At 48.5% G+C, this 20,282-nt stretch overlaps 2 protein-coding genes across 5 annotated transcripts in view; one reads left to right on the forward strand and one right to left on the reverse strand.

Moving 5' to 3' along the window:
- Positions 1-255: 255 nt before the first annotated feature.
- RSPH14 (radial spoke head 14 homolog) overlaps positions 256-20,282 on the reverse strand; it is a 61,330-nt gene continuing 41,303 nt past the window's right edge. For all 4 annotated transcript variants that reach the window (XM_082203391.1, XM_082203390.1, XM_082203393.1 and 1 more), the window contains exons 5-7: positions 2,223-2,448; positions 1,480-1,616; positions 256-556 (exon numbers count right to left, since the gene is read on the reverse strand). In XM_082203391.1, coding sequence (XP_082059517.1) covers positions 318-556; positions 1,480-1,616; positions 2,223-2,448 — 602 coding nt within the window. In that variant the 3' untranslated portion in view covers positions 256-317. The remainder of the gene's footprint in view (positions 557-1,479; positions 1,617-2,222; positions 2,449-20,282) is intronic.
- Positions 12,946-20,282, forward strand: part of GNAZ (G protein subunit alpha z) — a 40,170-nt gene continuing 32,833 nt past the window's right edge. The window contains exon 1 of the mRNA XM_082203384.1: positions 12,946-13,185. The gene's annotated coding sequence lies outside the window, so the exon portion shown is untranslated. The remainder of the gene's footprint in view (positions 13,186-20,282) is intronic.

Raw genomic sequence — 20,282 nt, forward strand, 5'->3', positions numbered from 1 at the left:
AGTCTGTAACCTGAAGCGTCTGTAACCTGAAGCATCTTTAACCCGAGGTACCACTGTACTTGCAATGGATCAGATTGCTAAAGTGTGATCTTTGTTGTGTATTTTGCCATTTCTGCAGCTTGTAATCTGCCTTGTGTATAGCAATAGGGAAAGGTGGTATACAAGTTAAAAGAGAACTGAAACAAAGCTCCTCCTTTAAACCAGTCATGCTAGTGCAGCCCACGCATGATGACAAGAGGCAGGCAGGCAAGGAGCTGTTGAAGCAGGAACTTTATTGTCAATTGCGTTGCTCTCCGAGGTCCCCGCCAGCCCGTTCCCTACGGCTTCCACTCAATGACTTCCACCGCAATCTGTGCCGCCCTCCTCACAGCCGGGCTGGAATCGCTCAGCCTCTTCCGGAATTCGGCCACGTGGCCCAGCAAGATCTTCCGGCCCTCGGGGGCCTCTGACAACATGGTCAGGGCCTTGATGGAGTAAAGGCGGACTTTGCTCCTCTCATCGTGAATCAGGGGCAGCAGCGTGTCAATGGCGTCTGCATTGATGGCTGCGTATTTCCCTGAGGGTGACAGAAGGAAGGCCCTGTGAGATGCTAAAAGGAGAAGCCCTGCAGCAGCTGCTGGGGGTGGGTGGGGGTGTTTAAAGGTGGCCCCTGCCGAGCCCAGCCTCCTGGGCTTCCCGTGTCAGCCATCCAGGTGCCTCTTCTGGGAAGCCACAAACAGGTCACAAGCGCCACAGTAGCCTTCTCCCCATTTGTACTCCTTGGCATCCTGCCTCTGAGAGCAGAGGGAAGACATACCAGAGCGGGTTGCTTGTGTGAAGGCTGAGTGGCTTTTTCTGCAGCCCTTGGCAGGTCACACATTAAGATTACAACTAGCAATGCAATGTGTGAGTGGCTGGAATTGGCTGGACCTTTGGCTATTCAGGTGTTTCTTGCCATGTGTACAACACGGGAATGGCCTCCACCACAGCTCGGAAGCCACAGAAGCTCTAGGCAGCCAGTGTGCTAGGTGTTGCCCTGGCAGCTTCTTGGATCCTGCTGCTCAGTTGTGCATCAGCCACATGAGACAACAGGATTCCCCTCAGCTGACCCGACAGCTCTACACTTGGGGAGATCAGCCTTCTCCAAGCTGGTGCTCTGGAGAGCTTGCTAGATTCCAAATTCCAGAAGCCCTAGAAGCCAGCACAGCCAATGAGACGACGGGAGGGAGAAGCAAATGGAGGACAGCAAGTTGTGAGGAGGCAGGGTCTACTAAAGCCTTGGGATATGGCCAAAATGTTTCCAGGGACCCCATGGCTTCCCCTCAAAGCCTGGCTACATGCCCAGCTGCACTGTCCCTGTCTTTCTCTCTTGCGCCAGTGGCCTTGCCTTCTAACTTTCTGCTTTCCACAACTCAGCTGCCCTCCCCATTTCTCCTCAAAAGGAGTTGGAAATCCAGAAGGTCCAGCCTGCCAGCTGCTCCCCTGCCTTCCTCTCCTCACCTTGGGTGGTGATGGCTGAATTCATCAGCGCCCCGGCAGCGTTGGCTCGGACCTCAGCATCTTCATCTTCCAGAAGCATGACAAGGTCTGGGAAAACATCTTCCTCAAAGACCATGTTCTTGCCTTCCAGCGGGACACTGAGGGGAGCAAAAGGTGGGGATCAGCCAAAGAAACTCTAAAGCCTCTCTGTGGGTCTGACGTGTGTATGTGTGTGCACACACGCACACACGCTAAGAGCTGGTTGTCCTCTGGCCAACACGGGGGACCTGAGTTGTCCCTTATGTAAGAGAACGACCTGTCTTGGGACATTCTGACATTTGTAAAACGTAGGGCTACAAAAACAAAAAGGCCTTGTTGACCCATGGCTTAGCGCTACATGTGAATCCTGCCCACAGATCTGCATCAATTTGTGATTTTATTTTTTTAAAAAAGACATGAAAATTTGTCAGTGTTTCAGAACATGTGTCTCCTAAGACACACAACCTGGCAAGCAATTCCCTCCAACAGACCACAAAAATCTGGAGAAATTGTGTCTTGAAGGATTTTGGATTGTGTATCATTTTGGAACGGAAATTTGTGTATGTTTTTTGCCTTTCGCATTTTATCAGTTTTGTATTTTTCTCTGTCGGCCGCCTTGAGTGCAATATGAAAAAGGTGTGATATGAATAAACATGACAATAACAATGATAACTGAAATGGGGACTGGATTTCTCCTCCTCCCCGGGTGAGTCACTGGCCCTCACCTGATGGCCATCAAGGCCTGAGCTGCCCTGCTCCTGATGTTCACCCCTGAATGGCTGAGCAGCTCCTTCAGGATGTGGACGGCTCCTGTGGCCAAGGCCTCGAAGGCCTCCACCCGCAGGCAGCCTGTCAGCGTCTCCAAGATCAACTCCTGGATATCCTCCAGCTCCGTCTTCAGCTTGAAGACCAGCGAGGGAACCAAGCCGCTCTCCACAATCCCGGTGGCTCCTGCAGGAGGAGGGAACAGAAGGAGGATCTGTGGTGGTGCCCCAAAAGCCCACGGCCTAGCCAAGCCCTCCCAGCCATGAGGATTGCCATGGCAAAACAGGAGGCAGCCCAGGAGAGAACAGGCTGTCTGCGAGGAGCCACTGGCAAACAAGCCTCAGCTGCCTGGTGACTGTTGCTAGGAGACAAGCAGCTCCATCGAAAGTGATTCACATGTGCGGTTGGGTGATGTGGAAGTTCGGCATACGAGGAGAACAGAAGGAGCCTTCCCCAACCTGTGCCCTCCAGGTACTTTGGACTACAACATCCATCAGCCCCAGCATCATAGGGCTGCACTGGCTGGAGCTGATGGGAGTTGTGGTCCCAAGTTGTTGGTGGTGTTTCTTCAAAGCAACCTTTCCTTTCCGAGATAACTGCTTAGGTTCCTTCTCCTTCATGGGGGCATATATGGGGTTTCCAAGGAAACACTTCTTTAGAAAGTAAGCACAGAATCATCATCACCATAATTGTGGGGACCACAGTGCACACAGAGGGGGTGTTAATCCGTCCCTTCCTAGATATGACCTTGACAAAACGACCCCCCCCCCACTGTACTGGTATCCGCCTTACCCCGTTCCCCACAAAACGTCTTCCCTTCCAGTATTGTAGTGGCTTTGATGACGCAAAGCGACTTCTCCTCCAGGCTCCACTGCAATTTCATTGATGAAAAAGTGGAGCAATTTTCCACGGTGACTTTATGGAAGATTATCAGTCGGCATTGTACTTGCCTGAGGGATAGCCAAGCAGCTGTTGTGTGGGGCTGTGCCATGGCAACAGGTTTGGGAGCATGAAATCTCTCCTCAGAGCCAAACAGCCTTGAACTCATTGAAAAGCCTCTTGATTAGCCCCACAGATCTCTCGACTGCAGCATCACACGCGGTTCCTGTGCTACCGAGCAACTTGAGGAGTAGGGGTCTCAAGAGCAACACCTTCACCACCAGCAGCTGAAATCAGGGTGTGTGTGGTCTTAGGAGGCCAGAGTCCATAAGGCCTCTCTCTCTTGAGAGAGCTGCTGGAAGTAACACAGGTCTCTGGCTCAACCCTTGGTCTTGATCTTGGCCTGTTGATTGACCACACTTGTGAAGCATGTCTTGGGCTGCAGCTGATTACTTGTGCTCCCTCTTGGTTGTTTGGGGCACTGCTGTACCCTCATCCCAGCTCTCCTTGGTGAGGATAGGAGGCTCAGACCGCCCCCAGGACTGGCATCCCAGCCCCTAAGGGCACCTGCTGGAGCTTGACAGAGGCTGAAGGTAAGCAGAGTCCCTGTAAATTTCCTTAGGAATGTAAAACAAGCCTGATGGGTCAGGCTAATGGCCCATCCAGTCTAGCATCCTGTCCTCAAAGTGGCCAACTAGATGCCCCCAAAGGGAATCCCACAAGCAGGACCTGAGCATAAGAGCAACTCTCCCCTCATGTGGGAGAGTCAGGCCCATATTGCATGGGACTGTTCTTGTTTTGAACAGGGAGGTGTGTGCTCTTGGAGTCAATCCAAGAGGTCCTGTGGATGGGAGTGTCTATGACAGGCATGGGAAAACTCGGCCCTCCAGATGTTTTGGGACTACAACTCCCATGATCCCTAGCTAACAGGACCAGTGGTCAGGGATGATGGGAACTGTAGTCCCAAAACATCTGGAGGGCTGAGTTTGCCTGTGCCTGGTCTATGAGGAGCCTGGGCAGAATTCAGGGAGGACCAGGGTTAGGATCTCTGAAGCCCTCTAGAATGAGGCAAGGCAGAAATGGGGAAATGACTCCAGGGCGGCCTTGGGCTGAATGAATCTAGCATCCAAGTTTGGTGGAAAAGGAGTTAAATGAACCTGTTTCTGTTTGCTTGCTTGTTTGAAACGTTCTCCTGGCTTGGAAAGGCAGGTGTTGGAGCAGAGAGAGCCAACGTGTTGCCCTCACTGGATGTTCATAGAATCATAGAATTGCAGAGATGGAAAGGATGACGAGGGTCGTCTAGTCCAGTTCCCTGCAATGCAGGAATCTTTTGCCCAACATGGGGCTTGAACCCATGACCCTGAAATTAAGAGTCTCGTGCTCTACCGAGTGAGCTATTTGTCTCAACTCCTAGCAGCCCTAGCTGCCAGCCTGCCTAATGGTCAAGGATAATGGGAGTTGTAGTTCAGAAAATCTGCAGGACACCATCTGGAGGGCTACCCCTGGACTGGGATAAATAACATTTACAAGAGTAATTGGCCGGAATAAGCATCAATGTTTTGAATATGACAAGAATCAAGGAAAGGAGGTCTGGTTATATTTCAAACTGCACTAAGGGAGAAAAAGTGCAGACATAATTTAAAAATGCCCTGCTCAGAGCTTCATGTACCAAAAAAAAAAAAAAAAAAAAAAAAAAGAGTCCATGCTGGTCTTTCTATATATAACTAACCTAGTTCTGCAGTTGATTTTAAAGAGAGCTAGCTGGAAGATGAATGGAACCTGACTACTGTAAAGCTTGCCATGAAAGGTGAAAAATTAGGGGGAAAGCAGGTTTTCCATTGTGTTTGTGTCTCAATATCTGCATGTGCGTGGAAAAACCAGGTTATGGTACAATCATCACTGAAATGCTCCCTCAAGCAGGGCAATTTCATTTGGAGTTTCTGAGACAACTTTGCAAGGGAATGCATCTGCATTTGGGAACAACGGCCATTTTTGTCTCTTGGTGTGGGTTAATACTTTTTTCTTCCCCGAACCAAGACACAAAGGGTATAGGGCAGCACATAAATCTAATAAATAATCATAATCATAATTTTCTACCCTATGTGAATTTGTAACCAATGTTATATCAGATTAGTGATCATCACTTCCCCAAAGAATCCAGGGAGTTATAGTTTATCGAGGGTGCTGAGAATGTCCTGCGGAAGAATATGCCAAGGGGGAAATGACTATTTAACCCATTTAAATCTTAAAAAGCAGAGACATCACCTTGCCAACAAAGGTCCGTATAGTGAAAGCTATGGTTTTCCCAGTAGTGATGTATGGAAGTGAGAGCTGGACCATGAAGAAGGCTGATCGCCGAAGAATTGATGCTTTTGAACTATGGTGTTGGAGGAGACTCTTGAGAGTCCCATGGACTGCAAGAAGATCAAACCTCTCCATTCTGAAGGAAATCAGCCCTGAGTGCTCACTGGAAGGACAGATCCTGAAGATGAAGCTCCAATACTTTGGTCACCTCATGAGAAGAGAAGACTCCCTGGAAAAGACCCTGATGTTGGGAAAGATGGAGGGCACAAGGAGAAGAGGACAACAGAGGATGAGATGGTTGGATAGTGTTCTCGAAGCTACCAGCATGAGTTTGACCAAACTGCGGGAGGCAGTGGAAGACAGGAGTGCCTGGCGTGCTCTGGTCCATGGGGTCATGAAGAGTCGGACACAACTAAACAACTAAACAACAACAACAACAAAATCCATACTGTAGGGTTGCCCCATAAGATTTACAAAAGGCAGGGACCCACCTCTAGACAACAAATGGCAAGTTGCTAGCTAAAGGGCTTCCTGTGGGTGGAGTCAGGGTCCTAATTTTGTCTTGCTCTGTTGCTTGCTCTTACAGGGTGGTAATGTGAATTGAACATGTATCTGGCCCTGGGGCAATTGTAAAATTAACATTCTGGAATCTGAGCAGTCCCAGAGTTGTAAGGCCTGAGTTCAAGCCACCTGGCACCGGAGGAATGTATGGGTGTGCCAGTTATATGACTTCAGCTTGCAGCGGAAGGAAAAGAATGTGATGCACACCCAGTCGGAATCCCTCAAAACTGAGGGCTGAAGTTGACATAACACAGGTGGTCAGCAGTCAAGGTCTCCTGTGTTCGTTTGTTTAAAAGAAGAAGAAACAAGCACTTAGCAGCTGAGGATTGGAGCAGGTAGGACTAGATGGCACCGTTTTAAGTGGCATTGGGAGTGGGATAAAGGAAGAGAACTGATTCTCCGGCACTGTTTCTAAGAGCTAACTCCCACTCACTGCTATTAGCTTTGCAGGGAAAGTGTGTGGGTGCCTGTATGGTTCCTGTGTGTCTCCCCCAAAGAACTAATAGTACCTATGGGGTGGGGGTGGGGACACACGACTTAGATTGGGGAGTGTCAATTCTCTCTTCCCCAGTGTTCCTCCCTGGTCTTCGAACCAGATGAGCGGGGCTGCTGCGGGTCTGATGATGCCTAGTTTGGCCCGTAAATACTTGAGAACTGTGCTTTGGCACAATTGAGTTGCCTGTCCCTGGACTGTATTCTGCCATTTGTGGCTCAGGAGGAATGGCCTTGACTGGGGCACCATTTGGATAAGGCCCTTTTCTTGGGGCGGAACCTCAGCTTGGGAACTCTCTCCCCCTGGAAGCAGGAATGGCTTCAACATTAAAAGAAAACGACGGCTGGGAATCCAAGGACTAGGAATGTGGTGGGGTGGCCACTCCAGAGCAAAGCTAGGACACCCCGATTCTCCTTTCAGCCCCTGCAGCAGTGGAAATGCAGCCAACACCAAGTACAGAAGGTGGGTTTTGCTTGAGTTTCAAATGCTCCCCAGTGTGGGAATGTGGCCGATGGGCTCCAAAGACCTCAGCTACACAAAGGTGCCTGGACGGACACGCAGGCAGGCGCATGCTAGTCTCCCCTGTGAAAGCGCAATGAAGGAAAACCTTTGCGTCTGCATCTTCCACCCGCATTGCATGCCTCCCGGACCCTCCACTGTTATTCTTGTAGCCAAAAAAAAATCAGCTTTCACATGAGTGGATGAACAGCATGTTGATAAACAAATACACTGACAAGGAGTGCAGGGTTCCTATCTGATGCTCTACAAAGGAAAAGGCGTTGCCATGGAAACTGTCTTAGCGCTTTACTTCTCAGCAAATGCCCCTCCATTCCACATATTGACCACAGCCCGGGTAGGAATGATTGTGCCGGGTCCCGTGTTTCCGGCAGTCCCTTTTAGCCACGGACCTTTCTGTCAGGTGACCCTCGGGACCTGCCTTTGTAAGGAGACGCACTTCTGGTGCACTGGCAGGTGGGGAGGGATGTCACTGTCTTTTTGCTGCTCCGGAACTCCAGAGGGCAAAGTGAAAAGGGCAGAAGGCCTGATGCTGGCAGGTGGGGAGCAAGAAACAATGTGCGGCACTGGCAAATGTTCCTGCTGGGCTGAGAAGGATGGAGGAAGAGGCCAGAGAAGGGAATCGGGCAGGAGGAAAGGAAGTGGGCACAGGGTCCATCTACAAGGTGCCAGGGAGACCCTGGCACAAGTCCCTGTTGGGCCAGGGTTTGCCCTTGCAATACTTTTGAAGGGTATGGGTAATTTCAGCCCTGTCTCTGCATCCTTAAATTGTCATGACAAACAGGCCCTAGATGAGAAAGGGCAACGAAAAAACGAGGCATGTGAGATTGTGAGGCTGTTCGGTTTAGAACAGAAATAGTAAAGATGATAAAATGATGAATGGCAAATTGCTAAAAGAACACAGAGAGGTTGCCAGGCTAATAACCACTTGAGATTAGTCAGAGATACATATGCCACACTTGGAAGAGGAGGCATTGTGACAAATGAACAACAACCAGATTGAGGACGAAACATCCCTAAACCTCAGCTTTGGAGGAATAAGAAGACAGTGATGCCCTGATCTTAAACAATAGTATACCTATAATGTGGACTTGGCTGGGCAGGATCACAGCCACCCCAAAATTTAGCTTTCACTCTGGAGTATTTCATATCCACCTTCTCAGCCCATTTTATTTCAAACGCTCCAAGTTATCACATCTTTGTTATAATTTTTAAAGGGGGAAGCTCTTGATTCAAATGTATACTCATATATCAAACACATAGAACCATTGAATTGTTGAGTTGGAAGGGACCCTCAGGATCATCTAGTCCAGAAATATGCAGCTGTCGACTTCCGGGTTAGTGTCTCCGGCAATGGCGGATTTCCTCTGATCGGGAGGAATCCGCTTCGTGGAAATTAGGGTCTGGACCACCACGGCGAGGTGGAGACCCATCAAAAACCACAGGCGGGAGAAGCCTGTGGACGTGGGATTCAGCAGGCACATTTTGCGCCTCCCCTACTCGCGGGGAAACCCGGTTTCGGGGATCCGGAGCGACGTGGGGTGAGCGGCGCGGTGCTTCGAATCGACTGCTCTTTTCACGGAGTGAAGCCGCATTGCTGTTGCCGGAGAACACTGACTTTTTCCTGTGGACAATTGGACTTTAAACAACTACCCGTGAGTAGAACGGAAAATTGAACTATGAAACATCTTAATTTGGCACTGAAGCAGGAAGGTTCTAAACAGGAAGTCCGCTTTCCGCTTTTGTAAATAGATTGAAGCAAAGACATTGCAAGCTAAAGTCTGGAAAGTCTTTTGTAAAGGATTAAATCTCCATCGGCTAAAACTACTAAACCCCCCTTGGAAGCAGGAGAAGAGGGGGGGGGGAATCTTAGATTGTTCAAGCCTGCAGGAGAGAGAGTAAAGAAAGATAAATTTCCTTGAACCTGGGAACGGGTTGCTAGGAAGACAGAAGTTTTGGGAAAGTTCATTGACTGTGAATAAAACATTTGTTGACAGATAGTTAAAAAAGAGAAACATACTGATTCCAATGTTTCCTTTTGCATTTAAAAGGAACAAAATATTTGAAAAATGAAAGTAATTTTGTTGCTAGATCTGCTTTTAAAAGGATGGATACAAATAGAAATTGTTTCCCCTAGAGGGAGCTTTTGAAACTATTGTTGGAGTCGATCTGGGGAATTCTCCAGCTGTAGAGATTAAAGATCGTGAGAACCAGACATTGACCTTGAACAAGAATGTGCCCAGAAGAAGCCTTAGTGATTGCTTTTTGCAAGACAAGCGCTTTATTGGAACAGCTACATGAGAAGATGGATTTGATGACTGTTGCAGTTAATAATTTTGGACAAACAGTGAATACCTATATAGAAACCTCTCAGGAACCGACCCAGGAATCTGCTTTGACAGGGCAAGTTGTGCAGAAGACAAAGGAGGAGGTTGCTGTTGAACCTCAAGTAATACAAGTGGAGAGAGCCGCAGCCTTGCAGGAACATAAGCTGTTGTTTTTGATGACCGAAGCTGGAGAAAGTCAGATTTGGAGAGATGGAGTCTCGTTTGGATTGGAGATGGGAAATTGGATAGATCCTCCTATGCAGGGCTGTTCTGGCTTCTGGGATCTGGTTCTGTGCCAGGGGGAGTCTGGAGTTGTCGGGGCCTTTAACTTTGGAGGGACTTTGAAACATGCCTCGAAATACCTTTTGGATTTTAGTGCTGACTATGGAGAATGGGCTGACCTGTCGAGAAGGGATAAAGACATTGTTAGGTTGGAGTCTCCCCGAGATCTACTCCTCAGCGATAAAGGAAGGAAATTAAGAACAAGATCAGCAGAAGACAAAGTAAAGTGCAGGTATAAATATGAAGAAGATCTGCAGAAGGGACATGGATAGAAGAGCCTCGGATAGAAGATCACCAGGTTGATGGACTAAATGGAATGGATTGAAAGGACTAACAGAACCCGAGACCAGGAAGAAGAGACGGTGGATGAAGATTGGAAGAAAGTTTAAAAATTCATTTAGAGAAATATTGTAAAATTAATGAGTGTTAGAAAAAATGTTGGAATGAAACTATTTGGCTTTAGTAGAAATGCTATAAGGAGTTATGTACAAATAAGTTTTAAGTTTTAGGGCTTTTTATGGTAAGATAAGGTTAAAATAAATTAAGACAATTTAATGACAGAACATAGTGAAAGATGGAAAGGATTTGCTGAGATAATTAATAACTAGAATACAAAAAAGGGAGGTGTGAGGAGGTCGATGAAACAAGATAACGAAAGATAAAGATTTGGGAATATTGGATTTGTTTTTAATTTTTTGTTTGCTTTTGTTTTTTGTTTTTTTGATGTATTGTGTGTTTTGTTCTCTTCTTTCTTTTTATTGACTTGTATTGTTTAATTTCTTTTTTCTTTCTTTCTTTTCTTTTTTTATCTGTAATTTTAAATTCTCAATAAATATCATTAAAAAAGCACAGAAATATGCAGCTGTCATGTATGGGGAAGCATGCCATTGCACACCGAACTAACCCAGGAAGAGCCTGGCTGCTGCTGGATCAGACTGAAAGGGGGCTGATCTACTCCACCATCCCATTTCCCATCCCGATCCCAACCCCCCAGTGGGGACAGGGTGCCACAGCCCCTCTTCTGCTGCTGCTATCCAGAGCCTGGTATTTGGAGACGTGCTGCCTCTGAACCAGGAGGCAGCTTACAGCCATGGCCTTTATCCTCAATGATTTTTTCTAACTCCCTTTTAAAGCTGTTCAGTCTTATGGACATCACCATGTCTTGTGGTAGCAAAATTCCATAGCTTAAATCGCATGACGACGTGCTTCTTTTTGTCTGCTGTGAATGTCCTGCCATCAGATCCCACCAGTGTTTATGTGAACATGGGGGAGTTGTGCTCCCAAAATGCATTGTTTCACACCAACACTGAAGCAGAATTGCAATTTTAATGCTCATTCACCCAGTTCAGAGAATGTGTGCGTAAACAGGGGCACCAAAAAGAAAATACGATCAATTGCCCATCAGAGAGTAGAGTATTCCTTAAACATGGTCCAATGGCAGCGAAGCCCCTCCAGCTCAGTCACACTTGTGATTGCCCAGCAGGCGGAAACTTTTCCTTACTAGCTGACTACTGATGGAATGGAGTCATTTTGGTGTCATGGCCTTGGGAGCTGATTTTCCAATTTTAGTGAGTTTCTTGGCTGCCTTCCTATGTGGGCACTGTTGCCATTACAGTCCCTAATGGGTGGGCTGTGGTACGATTTGCAGGAATCCTACGGGCACGTCTGCTGTTTTTCTGGCATTTTTGCATGTTGGGCATTCCCGGACTGGGTGCTCTGAGGCAACCACAATGCACCCACCAGAATTGGCCTCATGTACGAAAAGTTTGCTTGGCCCATCTTCCATTGAAATACTTAACATGTCAATACATAAACAACCGGCAGCTGTAAAGAGTTATTCCAAAGTAATATCAGACATTATTTCCGTACTCCTAAACATTTCACTGTCGTTCCAATTACAATATGGTGCCTATGTTTCATTTATAATTAAGGCACAGTGATTGTGGCAGCCATCTTGGATTTTTAAATTTCCATTTTCTCAGCAACCCAGAGGCATAAGCTGCTGGTTTATACACCAAGACATGCATCATTTAACGCTCTATGAACCTGATTTTGCACTGTTGCCTCAACTAGGTTTCAGTTGGCTGCTCGTTTTCAACTGAGGCTTCTAAATCCTTTGGGATAAGCGTTAATAAGCCTAACATTAGCTTGTCATTAAAATTTCATCAAAGTGGTTGAAGGGTAGGGTTGCAAGAGCAGGTTTATGCTGGTAATCGGCAGCACTAGATGAGTTTTTAAGACATCACTTTTAGACAGACGCCATGGCTCACTGGCAGAGCATCCCACCTTGACTTCCACCTTTAGTTTTAGAGTCAAAGCAAAAGCTCCTTGTTCGTTTTTTATTATGGATTTTGTGTTCTCATTTTGTTTTTATATGTTGTGAATTTTGGATGAAGGGCAGTAAACAAATTTAATAAACATCAACAAGAAGTGTACCCCAAGAACCAGGAAGATATGGATCCAGCAGACTGAAAAAAATTCCCCTGAAACAACCCCAAAACTTGGGAAATCTCTCTTGTTCCATCTGATGCCCCTTGGTCAGTACTATTCTCAGTCCAATCTACCTTACAGGACTGTTGTTAGGGGGAAATAGGGCAACCATTGCACAGGTTGAGCTGAGGGCAATGGGGGGCATGGTGCCAGAATGGGCTTACTGGTTGTAGGTTAAAGAAGATCCCCAAGAAGTCATACCTCGCCAGTAAGCCATCTGACTACAAAACTGGGTTAGACACAGGGATTAAGTACAATCTGCAAAGGAGCCCTTTGCCCTGAGGGGCAGCTGCTGCTCTGCCCATCTTGTCCTTGAGGTCAGGCTTCGACGATGGGGCCTCTGCGGTCAGCTGCCCCAGGGATGCCAGGCTCCCAGGAAACTGCACCCCCGATCCCACCCCAGGGAAGCCAGGGAGGCCAACCGAGCCTTTGCACCCCGTTGCGGCGGGGTCGCTTGGCGCCTATGACCTGGGCGAGGTGCCCCCTGGCTGCCAGCCAATGGGGAGGCCCGTGGAGCCGCTGGAGAGGGGGGGGGGCTTGGCGGCTGGGAGAAGCGTGCCGCGCTCGGGGGCCTTTGAGCGCGCCGGCCCCGTCCAGCCTCGCCGGGCCCCCACGTGGCAGCCCCGCTGCCTGGGCGCGCGAGTCTCCTGCGCGCACGGCGCCGGCGCGCTCCGCCATTGGCGAGGTCGCGCGCCAATCCGGGCGTCGGCCGGCCAATCGGGGCGCGCGGAGCCTCTGCGGCGCGCCAGCCCCTCCTGCGCCCGAGGCTCCCGAGCGTGGTGTGCTGTGGCGCGCGGCTGCGGGGAGCCACCGAGCAGCCCCAGCGCCCGGCCCGCCGCCCGCCCCGCCCCGCCCCGCCCCGCGCCTGCTCCAGCTCCTCCTGCGGCACCGGTGGTAGCAGCAGCAGCAGCAGCCAGACGAAGGCGAGGCACGCATCCCGCGCCGGTGCCCGTCCCGCGGGGAGGATGGGAGCCCTGGCGCTGACGAAGCCCGGCGGCGGCGGCAGCAGCAGCAGCAGCAGCCGCGGAGAAGGAGGCGGCTGCCTGCCCCGCCTCTGGCGCCTGTGAAGAGGTAGGTGCTGCTTGGCCGCGCTCCCGCCGGGGAACTAGGTCAGGGCGAAGCCGCGGCGAGGGCTGCTTGGGACGGGGATCCCCGCCAGAGATGCCCTTTGCGCCGGGGCCGGGGCGGGGGTGGGCTAGGCTACCGCCGGGCTCTTGGCTTCCGCGTGGCCAAAGCGACGCCAACGCCTCCCGCGAGGCTCGGCCTCCGCAGCCCGGCAGGGCCGGGAAGGGGGCGCCTTGGGCAGGAAGGCAAGACGTCGGCTGCCCGCTTTCCCGGGCAGGCTCGGCCTTCGCGCAAGCGGGATGGACAGCTCCTCTCGGGCAGGCGATTTGCGGGCGGGAGGCCTTTTGCGAGAGGAAGGCGCCTGCGGTGGCACCTGAGCGGGGAAGCCTCCCTGGCGACCGGGCTGGTCCCTGCTGCTGCTGCTGCTGCTCAGTTTGCGCGCGTCCTCCCGCCCTGCGTGCGCCAGACAGCGCTTGACCTCCCGATTTCATGCTGTGCCATTGAGCACCCCCCCACGCCCTCTCCACGAGGATCGTTTGCTTGGGTGCCAGGCAGAGAGACATGCCTGCAACCTCCTCTTGGGCCGGGCACCAGAGGCAGGTCGCCACACCCTCCGGGGGACTGTCTGGATCGATTTTGCTGCAAAGCATGGAAGCAGATCAGGCTAGCGGGGCCCAGCGACGTGAGGGTTGTGGATTTCACATCACCGAAGCTGACACACCTTTTGCCGTTTTGGGCAGGTGGTGCTTAACGGGGCTTAGGGATGCATGATTCTCTCTTCTCGCCTAACGTGTGCTGGCTGGGGCTGGGGTCTGTCTCCATCCCCTCTCTAGTTGGTGCTTGCGGCTGGATGGGATTCAGACTTACTGTGGCAGGAGACTGTATGCCACTGGCATGGCTGTCGCCTGACTGGGTTGGGAAATGGTCCACCGAAAAAGGAAGGAGCCCTGCCCTTGGATGGAGGACACTCTGAGAGCAGAGGCCCAGAGAGGTGGCATGGGACCCCCTCCCATGGGGAGGGCCAGCACCTGGGCTGAGTAGACAGGAAAGGATGAGAGGGCCCTTCTTGGCAAGATGGTCTCAAGTGTAGGATTCTCCTCTCCTCCTGACTTACTGCCTCAGTAAGTCTATCTGCTTGCACATCAGATCTTTTGAGAGAAGCCCTCCAAAAACAAGCAAATCATTGGACAGGACATGAAGAATTTTGCAAGAGAAAACCTGGTTTTTGTGTTCTGTGATGTTCATCTTCGGGCAGTTGACATAGTCAAGCGATTTAAGGCTGCCCGCTAATGGTGGAGTAAACTGCTCTGTCTTTGGGCCTTCCAGGAGTAGGGCATGTCTTTTGATGTAGCCATGGTACCCTCCCTTCCAAAAATCGAAAAATAATTGGTCCAGAGGCGCTTCAGGTCTGAAATAGTTGGGTCTGGTGGCACTTTTTTTTGTTATGTTTACATTTATTTATTTATTTATTTATTTATTTATTTATTTAATACATGTCTAATATTGCCCTTCATCAAAGGATCACAAAGTGGTTTACAATGTAAAAACACAAAAATACATAGCACAGTGACAAACAAAAACAATACCCCTCCCAAAAGGGTAACACACTGCAGTAATCTAACTTAGAGGTTAACAGAGCCTAGACAACAGAAGTTAGGCTATCCATGTCCAGATAGGGATGCAGCTGGGCCACCAGCCAAAGCTGATGGAAGGCCTTTGCCACAGAGGCCACCTGAGCCTCAAGTGACAGCAATGGACCAGAAACGACCCCCAGGCTGCGTACCCGCTCCTGCAGAGGGAGTGTAACCCCACCAAGAGCAGGCAACCTCCTAGCCATCTAGTTTAGGGAACCACCTACTAACAGTGCCTCAGTTATGCATGCATTATGTTAGCTTTGATTGGCTGGCCAGGTAGAATAAATAAATAAAGTTCTAGACACAAGTACAGGATGGGACTTTGCCCTCCTCATTTCAGGAAGTGTACCAGTTGTGGGAAATATTGGTGTCAGTTGGAATTTCTTCTTCTGTGGACACAGTCCATTTATATACCAGTTAGATACATGGTTTAAAAAGTGACTGAGCTGGCATCGGGAGGTTAATAATGTACCACTTACACATTCAAGTGTGTTAATCAGCAGGGCAACAATGCAGTGTCTCCTCATTTTGCCATAATCTTATTAGCCGTTTTTGACTGGCTTGCTTTCCCACATTGAAGAAGCTTCTTTGCTCTAAGGAGCTCCCGGGAAGGCAGAATTAGCGTCTTCCAGGAAACAAAGCTTGATCCAGGCAGTGGAAGGTTTTTGTCACCAATCTTGATATAGACAGGCTGGCAGTGCTGAACAACTTCACAGGAGGCTTTTAGAGACGTCACTGGCTCACTGACAAAATCCACTGATATCACTGGTGCTGATTTCCAAGCCATAACATAGACTTCTTTAATATTTTCGTTCTTGTAGAATATGTGGCCTCATTTCACAGTATCGGCAGTCACAAAATCATGCGGCTTCAAGTGCAACTGGGTGTCCTCTGCCATCCACCACAGGGCAAGGGACTCCAGAAAAATAAGGGCTGATTTCCTCCTGCTGCATGTGCAGTTCACATTCCATACCTCAGGTAATCATTGAGAGATCCAGGTAGTTGAAAGTCAGTTTCTATAAAGCTAAATAAAATAACCTCCGTTCAAGTCCTTGGCACTCTTCTGCTGTCAGATTCGTTGAGCAAAGAGGCAAACATTACAAGCCCATACATAACTACTCAGAAGTAAGCCCCATGGAGGTCTATTGGGCTTACTCACAGGTAAGCGGGCATAGGGCTGCAACCTAAGTCTGCAATCATATGTACACTTGCCTGGGAGTAGGCCCAGTTGAATTTAACTCTGACTAAAAGCGCATTGGCTCAGACTGTAGCATTCGATTTTAAGTGGTTAAACCTTTATATTCTGGTAAAATGGAAGGTTTAAGGTTGTAAAGTGGTGGTGAAACAGGCTAAGAGGCTTCAGTCCTGCACACAGTGAGTTTGCTTTAAATTTCTCAGATTAAATCTTCCCCTATAACTTTTCAACCATATATTACAATGAATATTTCAATAAAAGGGGAATGGTTTCATCCAGTTCCGCAGAAACATTTCCGTAATCAGTCAACATGTCCAGATCTTTAATTGGCATGAATGCAGCTTTCCAAAGATGAGCTCATGCACTTTTCACAGCAACCAAAAGCTTTTGTATGAACAATTTAGTTGCCCCTTGAAATCAAGAGAGTTCAAAATGACTTGATACTTCAAATGTTAACACTTTCCCCATTATTCCCACCACTTGGGTTGAAGAGACTTGAAGAAAAGGGCAAGTCCAACAAGAAAGTTAGAAATCTGCACTGTTGGTTTGTCATTTCCAGAAACTAAAAGTGACAGTTCAGTAAAGGATTTTGTTCAGCTTTTCAGGAGCAATATAGGAGTAAGATTACTGTTTTGTACACTGGATATATATATAGTGGTTAAGCAACGTACAACAGGAATTGCCTGATGCATGGTTCTTTGCTGATGTCCTTTTTGATTGACGTGTTGGATCCATCAGTCATACAATTTTCTCAATTTCATATTGCAGTTACCTTATAATTGAGAAATTGCTCTAGTTTCCTGAACTCTCCCCCCTCCTTAAATTATTTGTGAGAGATAACCGAATATGTGTCATCAAATGCCCTAAAGGGTCTTAATTAAATGTATTCTCTCTCATGACAATGGCCAGTGGCAGTGTTTGCAGTCTTAGCTTGTTTCTCCCCTGATCCCCTAAAATCGGTTTTAAAAGCTGAGGTGGAATGAGTTGCGTCTGCCCAAGTGACCTTTCTCTCTTGTAGAATCTCGAAAGGAATTCATATTGATTAATTTTCCAGCCCAAAGCATGCACCTGATGTCTCTTGAGGGATCCATACCCAGAGTCACTGAATTTGTGCTGCCTTATAGTATTAACAGAGGCTAGTGTGCACATGATCATCCTTTTCTGCAGGGTGGATAACAGACCTAGAATGTTTTCCAGCATACAAAGATCCGGCATTTTCTTCCAGTAACAATTCACTTTTGATTGTAGAGGCATAATGAATAACAGCAAACATGTTGGATTCAAAGTATTGTTTACTATTCCAGGCCAAAGGTTACCAACCCATTCTTGACTTGAACCATGCTGAAGATTCAGCCACCTTTCTTTCCATGAGGGAGCTTGTGTTTTGCTAATCTCTCGCACCTTCACTTGGGTTTTAGTCAGCTGGGCTGGACTTCTCCATAGTAACTAGAAGGTCAAATAGCCTAAGACCTTGCCGAGGTACAACTCTGAAAGGCTATGATCAGATAAAGCCTGTGATGGCCTGTGCTGACATGGCATTGCTTAGGAACCACTGAGAAGAAATCCCTTATGGTGAAGGAGTTCAGGAAGGTGGAGTTTTGTGAGCACAACACATGCATCTTAGTATGAACAAGGATGTGTTTGGATGCCCCTACTTCACCAGGCTCTCTATGTGCAGCCTGGCATCCAGCGGTGTTCTGGTCCTCCTGTGAATAAGCTTTCTCCTGTGTGAAGCCTTTGTGGATCAAGTTGTTCTGGGCCTGACCTGTCAGTCTAGCAAAATGGTTGTTCATTCCAGAAGTTGGAGGTTATCTCATTGGTTCCATAAAACAGCAAGTGAGGGGTGGCAAGAAGGCAGTGATTCTGCCACTGGTGATGGTGGGAAGAGAGACTTTATTCTGCAAACTGGATCTCCTTCTGCCCTGCAGTGCAAAAGAGTCTCTAGAATCTTGGAGCTCCCAACTAGTTCTGTGGTGTGCAGAAAGTTGAACATGGTGTTGTAGGAGAGGATTGTGTCAAAGCTTCAATTTTTTTCCAAATACAGTAGAAAAGACTCAGCTGAGAAGATTTTCAAAAGCAATATAAGAGGTGGTGGGGTCTGCTACTTAATGCACAGGGTACGGGTGGAGGGATGCTAAATAAACTTCTTGGACTTTAGCCATTGCTCCTGAGACTAGCCCGGTAAAAATGTCACTACTAAATGGAATAAAAACACCTTTTGAGTCACTTGTAACCTCTTCCCAAAGACTTTCCACCTGTAATCTGGCAAGGGGTCAATTCTTGTAGAGGATCCAGAGAAGGCACCTTGTGATAGGGGGAGAAATTCAATTTCAAGGCGAACCTACCTAATTTGCACTTTCTGAAACCGCACATGAACCGAATTTTGCAATGCAGTTCTCCAGCTAAACAGCGTGTTAACAAAAATGCATACACTGGAGCGAACTGTGTGCAAAAATGAATGTACTGGTGAAAATAACACAACTGTATTATATTGGGGAAACTGCTTTGTAAAAATGTTTATATTAACAAGATAGCATTAAAAATGTGTATCAGGAGAAACTCACATTAAAATACAGGTGAATTTTCGTAATTTTTCATTGAAACCATTTCCCCCCACAAACTGATTTGGAATAATGGAGAACTGAAGTTAAGATCTGAAAAAATGAGAAACTGAGAGGAAGCAAAATTGACTAATCCACCCCTCCCTACTCATCACTTCAATTTCCAAGTACCAGTGTGCTCTGTTATATGGCCAAGCATAACTGAACTGATTTTTGTATCAGCTGAAGTCTGTTGCAGTGGAATGGAAGGGCACAGAGGGGCATCAGGTCAGCTTAACTGGGTGACTGATGTTTCCAGCAGAGATTAACTTGATCAGGCCACTTATTGTTCCTCACACAGCTATAGAAAGCCACACATGAGGAGGAGCCTGTTGCGTTCCCCTCGCCTTCAGCAGCAGCCTGAAGAGGTGCCTGCCTTTGCAATCTTGCTGGCATGGGAGCAAGTCCAAGTTTGCAAATGAAGCTGCTGATGGCATTACAGTGATGCTACGCCAGCAAATAAGTTGCTAAGAATATTTGGGAATGGGGTGTAAGATGGGCTGTCTTTTTTAGGAGCTGCCCTAAGCATCATCTTTTTGTTTTGTTTTGTTTTTCTTACATAATTCTAGCTAAATTAGATTTGTAGGCTTCGGGAGAAGCAGTAATTGGCTGATGTGAATTGCATGCAGCAGTGATTACCTCACCCTGATTCATAAAGCCTAATATGGGGAATAAGAGCAAGCCTGCCAGTGACATCTTGGCAACTGAGGCGGAAAATCCAAACGGTGCCCTCCTTTACAGTTCTGTTTTAAAAAAGCCGGTAATTTAAGGGTGGCCCAAATCTGCCACTTCGGGTGGCTGCCGCTCTCCATCTGAGCCAGTCGAAAGAGAGTAATCATTGCTCTGATACCATTTATAGCTGAGCTGAGCATAAGAGGGGTGGTGAACATGTACCCCTGGTCTGCTGCTCTTCCTTCCCATGAGGTACATCTAATCCTAATGAGATGGTTCGGTTTTATTCCAACTTCTTGAGAAGGAAGTTAGTTGAAATCAGAGCAGGCTTTCTTTCTGGGAAGGGAGAAATGGAGGCAAGGCCTCAGTATACGTAACTAATTAACAGAGCCTGCCCTCACCTCACCTCTTTCTTTCAAAGCACTGCGGAACCAGCCAGGTACTCACTTGGACATATTCCAAGAACTATGGAACTCACAACAGCTATGTGCAAAGGTTGGTTCTCTTAAAATGATCATCTCCTCCGGGTGCCTTTTAGCCTAATCCTGCATGCAGTTACTTGGAGGTGCCCCACTAAATCCAGTGGGAATTACCGTATTTTTCGCCCTATAGGACACACTTTTCCCCCTCCAAAAATGAAGGGGAAATGTGTGTGCGTCCTATGGGGCGAATGCAGGCTTTCGCTGAAGCCTGGAGAGCGAGAGGGGTCGGTGCGCACCGACCCCTCTCGCTCTCCAGGCTTCAGGAAGCTATCGCCCCAGCCGCGCAAGCTCCCAGAGCGATGCCAAAGGTGTGCGCACCTTCGCCATTGCTCTCCGACCTGTTCTGGGGGCTGGGGAAGCTCCGGCTTCCCCCGCCCCCAGCCGCGCAAGGTCCCAGAGCGATGGGCGAAGGTGAGCGCTCTCCGACCTGCTCTGGGGGCTGGGGGCGGGGGAAGTTCGGGCTTCCCCCACCCCCAGCCCCGCAAGCTCTGGGAGTGATGGCGAAGGTACGCTCACCTTC

Source organism: Podarcis vaucheri, assembly GCF_965113315.1.
Source record: "Podarcis vaucheri genome assembly, chromosome: 16".
Lineage (NCBI taxonomy): Eukaryota > Metazoa > Chordata > Lepidosauria > Squamata > Lacertidae > Podarcis > Podarcis vaucheri.